General features: G+C 39.6%; 1 protein-coding gene across 2 annotated transcripts in view; it reads left to right on the top strand.

The window, feature by feature from the left end:
- kcnh3 (potassium voltage-gated channel, subfamily H (eag-related), member 3) overlaps positions 1–12,360 on the top strand; it is a 169,613-nt gene that overhangs the window by 137,919 nt on the left and 19,334 nt on the right. For both annotated transcript variants that reach the window (XM_008437609.3, XM_017302023.2), the window contains exons 8-10: positions 6,871–7,215; positions 8,819–9,018; positions 11,874–12,123. In XM_008437609.3, coding sequence (XP_008435831.1) covers positions 6,871–7,215; positions 8,819–9,018; positions 11,874–12,123 — 795 coding nt within the window. The remainder of the gene's footprint in view (positions 1–6,870; positions 7,216–8,818; positions 9,019–11,873; positions 12,124–12,360) is intronic.

The raw sequence follows: 12,360 nt of genomic DNA, 5'->3' as shown, positions 1-12,360 counted from the left end.
AAAGATTTCTGTCCTAAAACCTTTTTTGGATGAGAAACATTAATGAAAATGAACTAATAATGTCACAAAAATATCATCAGTTTAGTAAGAAGATCAGATTTCTCTAAACCAAATTAGAATAAAAACCTCACCTGCTTGAGAAAAATGGATGTCATGTTTGGATTCAGTGGTGCAAAATAGTCATAATTCAGTTGAAAATACATAGAAAACTTCCAAAAAATACTTTTCGTAACCCAGAGTTATTGACATTGACTGATATGGCAGACTTACATCTTCTACGTTTTTCACTCATACCGTCCAGCCCTACTTTCTTTTACTTTGTTTTTTGTGTTTGAAAAGGCAGTTGTGGAAAAATCCTCCCTTAACATTTTTAGTCTTTTTTTCCCCTTTGTTTGCAAAGCATCGTTTGTAACTTTTTATTAGGTTTTTTTTTTTGTCCTCCTTCAATGAGCATTGTTTTGTGATTAGCTCAGTCTGTTTTGCGTTCCTCCCTAAAGTCCTGCTCAGTCCTGCTTCTCAGCTACATTCGACTTGCTTTACAGACAAATCAAGAATCTGTAGTTCAAACTTTATAATTCCACAAGCGTCTCAGTGGAGAACGTGAAGTCCTGCAGGCGGTGTGAAACCCTGACTCACAGTCTGATGAACATGTACAGACACACAGACAGGGAGTTTCCAAGGGCAAAGGAGCAAACTTTAATCATTTTGACTGTGACCTCAGGCGACACTCAAGCTTTATGTTTCTCTTTTATATTTAGCAGCGACACGAGGAACACGAGAGACGCTAAAAATGAGTTTATTCTCTGATCTGTGGACTACATCGCGCCGCGTTTTCCTTTCCTTCTCTGATTTCAGCGCATCCCGCCGTATCGTCCTCTCTCGATCTCTCATCTCATCCGTTCGCACCGACGGTCTGTCATTATCCTTTCAGCGGAGCGGTGGCGCGCTGCAGCACTGCAGTCGGTTCATGTCAGCAGAGCCTCAATTGACCATTCAGAAAGGCCGAGGCAATCCAGGGGACAACAAAGAGCAGCCTGCGGCCTGACCTTTACGTGCCACCAGCTGAGATTCACAATGGAGGACTGATATCAGAGCAAGCATACGCTGGACTGTTCAGTCTGTCAGTCACTGGGCAGCATTCTGCTGCTGCTGTGTCTTCACGTCAATAATTTACAGACTGCAGAGCTGCAGAGTGTGGTTGAGAGTTCACTCAGCCAGTGGAGAAGCAATACATCCTGTGTGATATAGGAGACACGTCTTGGGATGTGGATTTTGTCCCTTTCAAAAACAGATGGAAGTGGCAGGAGGGATTGGTGCACAGAAATATGAAGGAACTGTGATTTGACTTTCATCCACAGGTGGTCACAAAACATTTTTTTCCCCCAAGCCTCCAAGATTTCATTTCAACTCAGAGTCGACTCTCACACCCTCGAAAAACTGAAAGAAACATTTTCTCCTCAAATCTGCAACACTTTAGGTGACCTCTGACCCAGGCATGTCATAATACTCAACAAATCAATTAATCGCATGATAAATTAAAACAAATTCAATTTATAATTTATCGTTTTTCTCTTTTTCTACCAAAAAACTGGATGTCTTCAGTCTGGTGTTTTAGTCTCAACCAGAGAATACAGGATCCATTTTATTTGTTGTGTCTGTTTTGTTTATTTATTCTGGATATTTAAAGTGTTTTCCAGTTTCAGTGGTAAATGTTCATCAAAATTGAATGTTTATTGATCTGTAAGAATGTGTTGTTGCTGGAAATGATCTCAAAACAGCAATATTATCGTTCATCTCGACAACTTCTTGGACAATTTGTCGTCCAGCAAAATGTGTTATTGTGACAGGTCTGGTCTAACCCGACATCGCTATAGGTTTCCACCTGTTAAAGGGACGGTATTGTGTAAAATCAACTTTTTCAGCTTTACATCATGTTGTAATATTAGTCCCTCATCAAGAACATACCTTAAATGTTGCTTTGATTCTTTCATGCATGTTTGAGAAATCCATGGATCTTCCATGGCAACAATTCATCTTTCCTGTGGGAGCTGCCCCACTCAGCTCCTTCAGACTAACCAGCAGCAATTGGCAAACATCTGGTGGAACTGCACATCTGCTGACCTCATTATAGGAGCTACTTCTCAATGCAACACTGCTAAAAAGCTTTGTTAAAAGGTTAATAGAGGAACCATGTTGTGATGAAGGTGGAGTTTCAGAAAGAGCAGGAGTTTCTTAAAGAGACAGAGGCCCACTTTCGAGGTGTTAAAATATAAAGTTAAATATCTTTTAAGACGTATTTAATACGTATATCATTTTTATAGCAATTGAAGATAACGTAATTACTCGATTATGCTACAAAATGAACTCAAAATAAACAGTTGTCTTTTAACTTTTAATAAAATATGGAATCTATTTTCTAAATCAGTATTTAAAACCTTTGTTCTAACTTCTAAATGGACCACATGTCAAATGAAGCACTCACTTCATAAACTAAATACAGCAGCATAAGCTCACTTCAGCAGAGAGCTACATGTTGACAGTAACAGGAAAGAACCACAGAAAACGAGACTGCACTGGATGAGAGGAGATTTTTATCGTACCTCTAAAAAGGTCGAGAACTAGATTTGGGAAAAAATCTGGCAACCAGTGAGCGCACGGTGTATGTAGACAGTACATAATTAGATACAAGGTGATAATTAACTGAGCAAAAATGTAGTGGAAAGATTGGTTGTAAGCTTATCTGACAGAGGTGTAAAAAAAGACAGTGTGTTAAATTCCAACAGGAAATGAGCCAACAGGACATGTTGGACCTGAAAGCAATATGTGGAGATTCATACTGGAACAGCCAAGTACGGAACAGCTTTCAGCACACAGACAGCTGAGAGAGAAAGTTTACTCCACCTAACTAGAGGGACAGTTAGGTGGCCTCTGTCAGCACCACGAACAGAGGCAGACCCGGTTCTGCTTAGAATCAGCAGCTGATTGGCCGCTGGTTGTTATGGAGTCAGACGCTGATTTTCCGTTGACAGCTGGCTCTCACTAAACTGTATTTTGTAAAGAGTGCTCTTTTCAATATGTTTATTATTAGTTTTAATTAGCAATGGATTCGTCTCAATATAGTGCAATCACCTGGTCTAATGATGAGGTATTTTTTTTCCTCTGCTTATTCGCTGATGAACGAGTACAGAATGAGCTAGATCGGTCAACAAGGAAAGAGAAAGTTTTCCGCCGCATCTTTGAGGAAAAGGCTTCGGCCGTTACATCGAAACCATTGTTTAGTTTCAAATATAATGACATCAGGTACAGCTTCGATGGCGCCATTGGTGTATATGCAAACACACCAGGGCTGCAGTGCGGCTGGAACCGTACTGTTCCGTTCCTTGCAGTGCGAAAACGGCTATATATATTTACGCGCCTGAGTTGTAAAGCAGAGTGCACTAATTTCATACAGGTGTGCAAAAATCTTTGTCTGTTTTCCACCAAAAAAAAACCAAGTGCAGTATTTCCATTAAATAAGACATTAAATTAAGATTGCACGTGAATAAATTTGTTCACACAATAAGTCATTAAAAATGATGGCAGCGACGGATGTAAACAGATATGTTCATAATTCAGTCAGCCAATCAGAGGAGACGTCGGCGTCTTATTCGGCTGTTGGAGCAACAAGCTCCTCATCTGTGGGAGCGGCTACGTTTTTGGGAAACTGTAGTCAGCCTAAGAACATGAGTTTTTTTTTCTCAAATTGATGTGCTTCTGTTAAGAGAATTTATTTAGGCAATTTCGATTTGTGCAGTTCTATGGTTAATGGAAACACAGCTGCAGCTTAAACCTTTCTTTTAGAAAAGGCAGATCTGGTCCATGGTTTTGTCAGCAAACAGTCTGGATCTCAGTCCAGTTGACAGTCTGCAGTGGAAGCAGTCCAGGCTGCAAAGCTGATCCGTCAGCTGCTGCAGAAGAATGCTGGATCCTGACTGATGAGGCCTGTTGTTTTGCTTAAGCTGACTTTGTGTCTCAAGGATCTCAGGCTGTCAGAGAAGCCAGAGGAGGTGCAGCGAAATGCTCATCTGGATTTACTCTGTAGTTTGTGGTTCTATGTTTCTCTCGTCCAGCTGGTTTGAAAAAATAAATAAATCACATTATTACCCAAAGCAGACAGGCAGGGTACTCTCTGGACAGGCCACAAGTCCATCACAGGGCACACACACACGCACACACACACACACACACACACACACACACACACACACACACACACACACACACACACACACACACACACACACACACACACACACACACACTCATACCTAAGCATAATTTAGAGAGGTCAATTAATCTAGCAGTCATGCTTTTGGACTGTGGGATGAAGAAAAAACACATGCACAGTTAACCCCCCCCCCCCACACACACACACACACACACACACATAGAGAGAACATGTAAATCCCATGCAGAAAAAACTTCTTCCTCCAAGGAAACAGTCATGCCAGCTGTTCCACTGTGCAACACCCGTTACAGACTGAGGTTTTTCATTTTTTAAGGTTTTCCTGGCCAGAATGTTTGGTTATTATGTAAGGTAGATTGATGTCATTTCTGTGCTTTGTTATATACAAGAGCTTTTACATTAGTATGTCAGCAGTCCATAAATGTTTTAATCTGACATAAAAAAAGTCTCCTATAAGCAAATATTACTTCATCAAGTAGTAATATCCAGTCAGTTTGTATCTACTGTGCATGCTTGTTTTTTAATAGCATGTGAATTTTTTTTTTGTTTTTCTTTGTTTGAAAACCAATAATATTAATAAAGAAATCTCAAGATGACAGAGTAATATAATGTAGCAGAGGAAAAAGAAAAACTATTATATTTCCTGTGGCGTCGTCATGAGACTCTCGAGTTTGGAACAGCTGAGTGTTCAGAAACAAACAGTATTAATAAAATGTGACAAAAATCATTTATTTGATGTATTATTGTTGTTGTTATTGTTAGAGGTGCACTGATTGCAGTTTTCTGGCCGATCGCCGAGATCTTTTAAAAAAACTTAACCTGTCGATTCTGACTTTGGCTAATACCATTTTTTTTGTCTGAAATGTTGCTCAATATAGCAAGAAAGCTGTTGAGTTGGCAACAGTGGGGTCACTATTGTTAATTGTAAACGTGCAGACAGAACTTGGTGGGCTGGTCTGTCAGTCAAACCTCTCACTGGAGAGCAGAAGAGGACAGCGGTTGATTCTTAGGCCTTTGCCAAGCTAGATAAGATCAGTGGATCAGATCGGTTTCATATGTAAAAATTGGCCGATCACCGATCTCCCAAAATTAAGAAAATCGGTATCGATAAATCAGTGAACTCCTAATTATTATTATTATTATTATTATTATTATTATTATTATTATTATTTGATTTGACTTTTGTAACCTGTTCATTCAGAAAGTTAGATTTACAAATCTGTTACTTTAAATAGGGAGAATATTCTAGCAATCAATTATTTCACGTCAAATATTTCTCTTTCATTAATTTTTTGTTGTTGTTGACATCAGAATCTGAATATACTTTATTTATCCCGAAGGTGAAATAGCAGTTTTACAGAATTTGCTTAGTAATTTTATTGATTGTGATTGATTTGTAAAAGCAATGAGCATAAAACACCCATGTGAATACTTTCCTTTTAGGTCCTGTTAATAAATGAACGGGTTTTGTGCAGCTATCAGGCTGATAACCTGATCGGTAATCTGAAAGTCACACACACTGATACCGTCCTCAATTAAAACAAGTAATCAGTTTTGGTTTTTCTCGTTGTAATCCACAGCTGCACATGCTTTGGTGGGACAAACTTCCAGTCAGGCCCGTGTGTTCGGAGCTTGGCAGAGGTTAAGTTGCACTAATGACGATGTAATCAGGAAACTACTCGGGTGTTAAATCCTCTGATGCTGACGGTTTAGCAGCTCTGCTGGGGATCCGCTCGCAGCTCCGCTGTCACTTCTGCTTATTGATGCTGGCGGGCGAACAAAAGCCCGCTCCCTGAAGGTTTGGATGCCAGGGATCAATAAATAGACTCATCCATATTGCACTGTGTAATTCTTATCAGAACATCCGTCTACTGCGTTGTGCTGCTGCTGTCACAGACTCCGCTGGGTTTTATTACAGCCTTTATTTACTCGCAAATGACTGTTTTCCTCCTTCCTTTTGTTCCTGTGCACTGAGGACATCTGCTTACTTTATCTAAATGCTTTGCACGTTTCATATTGCTCATCCTGGACGCATTTTCTAGCACTTCTGATCTACGCTTAAGTTTTATCACATTTTGTTGTCCTACAACCACAAACTTCAGTTATTTACTTGATTTATAAAGATTTGTAGGGGCAGTATTATGTAAAATTTATTTTTTGTTTTTTGGCTTTACGTCATGTTATAATGTTATCTATTCATCAAAAACATACCTGGAGCGTTGTTTGATCTTTCATGCATGTTTAAGAAATCCTTTAATCTCCATGGCAACCATTCAGCTGCTCAAAACGCCTGTTTGGACCTACAGTATCTCCGCCTTTTGTGAAAAAATTTGAGAAAATTACGTATCCTTCCACTTCAGAGTTATGCACTACTTTGTGTGCGTCTGTCACATAAAATCCCAGTAAAATACATTCAATATTTTATTAATGGAACAAAATGTTTTAAGTGAAATAATCTGCTAGTGGAACTTGTACTTTTTAAAAAATCAATATTAAGGAATTATTAACTTAAAGCAAGCTCATTTCTTGCTGAAAAGTTACTTTTAAGATATGTTTTTCTTATTTCAAGTGCATTGAGGTATTTCCACTAGAAATGAGACAAACATACGTGGTAAGATTTTGTGTTTTCCCTTTTCTCCCCACAGGTTGGCTCTATGAACTGGCAAAGCGCCTGGGGACCCCGTACTTCATGTCCCCTCTGACCACGCAGACCCCACCTGCAGTGAGCAGCCTCCCAGCCAACAGCACCCAGTGGAGCGCGTCGGGGTCAGAGGTTGCAGGGCAGGGCCCCTGGAACTCAAGCCAAGACTATGGGAACATTTCAGGATCGGGGGGCCTGAAGATGCTGGGCGGGGGCCCGTCGACCCGGAGCAGCTACGTGACGGCCCTGTACTTCGCTCTGAGCAGCCTGACCAGCGTGGGCTTCGGGAACGTGTCTGCCAACACAGACTCAGAGAAGATCTTCTCCATCTGCACCATGCTTATAGGAGGTACTCGCCTTTCACAAAAAGTTCCAAAATAAGCTATACATTACTTAAAATAAGAAAAATTATCTGCCAACAGAACAGGAACATGAGGGTTGCTAAGACTTTCTGGAAAAAAGTAAAAGTATCTCACCTCAATGAAGCCACAATTACCGTAAAATCATTTAAACACGCCCATTTTTCCTTATATAAATAGAATATGTGAGACTTTCTTTCTGCATATTTAGAAATATATTCTATAATTATGGAAATACTACTGACATATCGATTTGCACTGTTGTTTTTCTAGTAGCCAATAAAGTTTTACTACATTCTGCAGTTAGTAATACTTTTCTTGATGTAAATGCTTAACATTTTTAATTAAAGCTCAAGCAAAAACCCAATAATGTATCCTGTCAGTACCAGAAGAGAATTACAGCCTGCACTGCAAAAACACAAAATCTTGCCAAGTATTTTTGTTCCTTAATACGCTTAAAAACGCTTGAAATAAGACAAAACTAACTTAAAAGTAACTTTTCATCAAGAAATTAGGTTGTTTAAATTAATAATTCCTTTTTCCCATAAGTGAAATAATCTGCAAATGGAAATAATACCTTTTTAAAATCAAAATGTGAACTTATCCTAAGCCCTGTTCAGCATGGAGGAATCAGAGTAACTGTATCAAAACATGATCCCTTGTCAAAACAAGCTGCAGCTTCATTAGCCCGTCTGAATCTAAGTGGCAAGCTGCTGCCCAGAGGCGCTCTGCTCTGTAACCAAGAGACGCTTTATAGTCAGAGTTTGCCTAAATGTGCCACGGGTTGATGTGCCTGAGGGGACAGTCATTAGTCTGTCAGTGAACTGTGGATGTCCTACGATCTGACACTGGTTTTGCCACTTTTTAGCTCGCTTGACTTTTTCTCTGCTGCTGATTGGCTGCGGGTAGGTTCACAGCAAAGCTCAAATCAAGGGACCACTGAGAAAGTTTCGCTACAATATCAAGAACCATCAGAATAGTATTATTTTCAATCAGGGCTGTGGGAGATAGATCAAAATCATGAGTACATTTCCTCCAAAAAACTGCTAAATTTTGAGAGTAAGATAAGAATTTTTCTAAAGACACAAAGTCAACATTTTTTTGAAACTCAGACTTTTCCAAGTTTCTCTCTCAAAAATTTCTGAGATTAATCAGAAAGTTTCTGCGTTTTTTCAAGCAGATTTTTCCCATTCCAAACTCAGAAATTTCCTTGTTTTTTCTAGACAATTTCTGAGATTAATCTAAAAATGTGAGTTTTTTTGGTGGAACTGTACTACTCTTTTTTTTTCCAAGCTTCAATGGCTCTAGTAAGCTATTGTAGAATAGAAAATCAGGTGTGGAGCTTAAAAATAGCTTTTCTGTCTGCACAATCCAAAAGTTTTATTGCATTTCAGAGTTATTTTTTCATCATAACCTGGACATTTTGTGGTTTTAAAGCAACAGAACAGAGTCATTTCTTACCCTGCAGTGTTCTAAATTCTCCGGGTTTGTGAAGACCTTTGAGTAAAACTGTGTTCCTTCCAAGCTGCAGTCCTTCATTGTCCATCGTCTGAACCAGACGGAGTTAACGAGAAAGCTGTCCTCTGCCCACAGCGCTGATGCACGCTGTGGTGTTTGGTAACGTGACCGCCATTATCCAGAGGATGTACTCCCGCCGCTCGCTGTACCACACCCGCACCAAGGACCTGAAGGACTTCATCAGGGTGCACCGGCTGCCCAAAGCCTTGGAACAACGCATGCTGGAGTGTTTCCAGACCACCTGGTCGGTTAACAACGGGATAGACGTCAATGAGGTGCATTTAACACCTGGCACGCTACTCTGCTCACACTAAAGGAAACGTTTATGTCAGTAGCTGCATTTCCGTTACAGATGTGCACAAAATGTTGTCTAAATTCTGCTGACGTCGGAAAAACAAAATTTTGCAAGTGTAGTGTTTACATTAGACAAGAAACACAATTAAAATCACACAAATATGTTTGTTTGCGCAGTAAGTCATTAAAAAGCATGCGGCGCCATCATCTTCGTAGTTTCTGCCAGTAGTAACATCCGGTTGTTGATCATGTGACTCTTGTGATGTAAAAAACACGTCTCCATCGCAGTTTTGTGAAGTAAATAAATTTGATTCGGTTGAAAAACCACTTCATCCTAGTGTAAAAAATGTTTTACTAAAAAACTTTAGTTTTTCAAAACTGCCTTGATCCATTAAGCAAATTTATTTTCGTAATTCCAATTTGCACAATTATATGGTCAATGGAAACCCAGTGAGTGTTATGAGATCATAGCAACATATCTGAGATGTTTCTGTACTAAAAACCATTTACATTAACCTTTTCTGCAGATGTCCACAATATGTCAAATCACAGTCATTGCGATATCTGTGTGTGCCTTTTTCAAATTCAAATTAAAAAATACTTTATTGGTCCCAAAGGAAAATCAAGTGTTGTTGTAGCTGATATTAATTCAAATTCTTCAAAGAAATATGATGATTTGCAATCATCAAGGCCTGCTTCAAAATACAGTGGATCCATGAGATTCACAGGGGCTGGTGACCACAACCACATGTGAAAAGCTAAAATCAGCAAATACTCAAGATGCTCTATAAAAGACTTAAATTGTCTATTTTAATAGTTCAAACACCAAATATATGGAAAACGTCTTAGCACTGGAGAAGATGGTAACGTTTGAAAAACTCAAAGCAAAACTCCAGACATGTTTTTGACGGGGGAATGACACTATAACATGCCGTAAAACTCAAAAAAGTTGATTTACATAATACATTAATCCCTTTAAGACAAGCACTCACCAAACTGTTAGGGGGAAAAAGCGCCCAACTTCCATCTACAAATTAGCCAAATATTATCAGAAATCATAACTTTAATTACCTCATCAGTTCCGTTCAGTTCACTTTATTGTTATTGCAGCTAGTTATATTGAAGTCATCTCAGGGTACATAAATCGCAGCGGCCCAATGCAGAAGTAACTGCATGTAATTTGAATTAGTTTAATTCATCCCGTTCAAATAAAACTCTGTATGTTCTGGTAAACAGGTTGGACCAGGGAGGTAAAACACCAAACCACTGATGGAAATCTTTCCAAAAATGTGTGACCAACCCCAGCTTTAAGCTCTCATGCTTTGCGGGATAAGAGTTGGACCTAAAAAAAAAAAAAAAGGGAAGGTGAAACAAAACCCACACAGAGGCTGAAGAAGAGCTCAAACAAATAACAAACCAAAGGGAAAAACAATAACTCCAAATAAAGGGGCACTATTATGTGTTTTCCAGACACAATCAAGTAACTTCAGTTGTTATAAAAATGTTGTAAATATCAAATTTGACTCAAAAGATATTTGACTTCTTAATTTAATGCCTTGAAATTGGGGCTCTGTCTCTTTAAGAAGCCTCTGTTCTTTCTGAAACTCCGCCTTCAGGAATTCTTCACAGCATGGCTCCTCTATTAACCCTTTAACAATGTTTTTAACAGTGTTTCACTGAGAAGCAGCTCCTCTAGTGAACTCAGCAGATGCTCATTTCCACCAGGTATTTGCTAAATGCTGGCTACTGGTCTGAAGGAGCTGGGGGAGGTGCTCTGTAATGCGGAATCTTAGAAACTGCAGCTCCAACAAGGAGCTTGGTCCTTGAAGGCAGCGCTATGTCCACTAGCGCCTGGTGGACAAACATGCAGAGTCAAAACAACCCTCCAGGTGTGTTTTTGATGGTGGAATAACATTTTAACATGATGGAAAACTTTAAAAAGCTGCACTTATATAACACTCCCCCTGTAAAGAGCGCAAAATCAGAAATAACAAAACATAAGAATCAATAAAGAAACTTTTATCTTTTGTTTTAAGGTCCAAAACATAAACCTCAGTCTATCAGATGGCCTCAGTACGTCCACATATCCAACAGCAGCATCTCTGTTGTGCAGGCCGCCACCAAGCATGAAGACCGGGGAAAGTTTCACATAAGTCAAGGACAAAGTCATGCTGAATTAGAGATCAAGAAAGGGCCATCGACCAAAACCCACAGACTCAGCAGGAAAGGCATTAATCAGAGAAGCAACAAAGATAACTCCACTGGTAGCTGCTCTGTGCAGATAGGAGGATGTGTCTACTGGCGCTCTGTGAGCTCTACCTGGGCCAGAGCTGGGCACTAAGGCAAGAAAATAGCTGCTGCTTTTAGAAATAATAAGGTAGGTCATCTGAAATGTATCCAAATTTATGTTGGATACTGCTTAAGTCTGTGGTTGAAGAAGCGAAAATCGAATATATGCCTTTTTACGTAGAAATACTTTCTATCAACACATCAGTTCTGTTTAGACGCAGTGAGTGTTTTGGGATCTTAGCAATATGTCTGAGATTTTTCAGTAAAAATAGTCCCAAAAACCCTTTACATAAACCCTTTCAGCATAATGCGTCAATTAATCATCAGAATAATCAATTAATCGTTTATTGCAGTCATTTTTAAGGTTCTTTTTCAATTCTTCATCATTTATTATTATCTTTTCTGTGTTTTCTCCTGTCTTAATGTTAAAGAAGTTTTTCTCACTGAGTTTATTTAGCTAACTGAGGTTTTAGCTCAGTTAGCTAAAACCTCTGGTGACGTTTTTAGACAGTGCAGCTGTTCAATGTGAACTGCTCTGCCTTCCCAGCTGCTGAAGGACTTCCCAGACGAGCTGCGGGCCGACATCGCCATGCACCTGAACAAAGAGTTGCTGCAGCTGCCACTGTTCGAGTCGGCCAGCAGGGGATGCCTGCGCTCCCTCTCCCTCATCATCAAGACCTCCTTCTGCGCCCCGGGGGAGTTCCTCATCCGGCAGGGCGACGCCCTGCAGGCCATCTACTTCGTCTGCTCAGGGTCCATGGAGGTGCTGAAGGACAACACTGTGCTGGCTATACTGGGTGAGTCTGTGAAAAGGGTGACCGCTAGATTCTTTCACATATGTGCGTAAAAGATCGGAAAGCACATTTGTTCTTAGTTTAACTGTGCGCACTATTAAAACACAAAATCTCACCAAGTATTAAATAAGTATAAAACATTTTCCCTATAGAGAAATGCATCCTAATGTTAAACACACAACAAACTCATAAAAACAATCCCTTGTTGGGACATGATGACACTCAAGATGATAGAAAGTC

This window comes from Poecilia reticulata, chromosome 2 (assembly GCF_904066995.2).
Source record: "Poecilia reticulata chromosome 2, P_reticulata-male-v2, whole genome shotgun sequence".
NCBI classification, from domain to species: Eukaryota; Metazoa; Chordata; class Actinopteri; order Cyprinodontiformes; family Poeciliidae; genus Poecilia; species Poecilia reticulata.
This window is presented reverse-complemented; position numbering and strand designations above follow the sequence as displayed.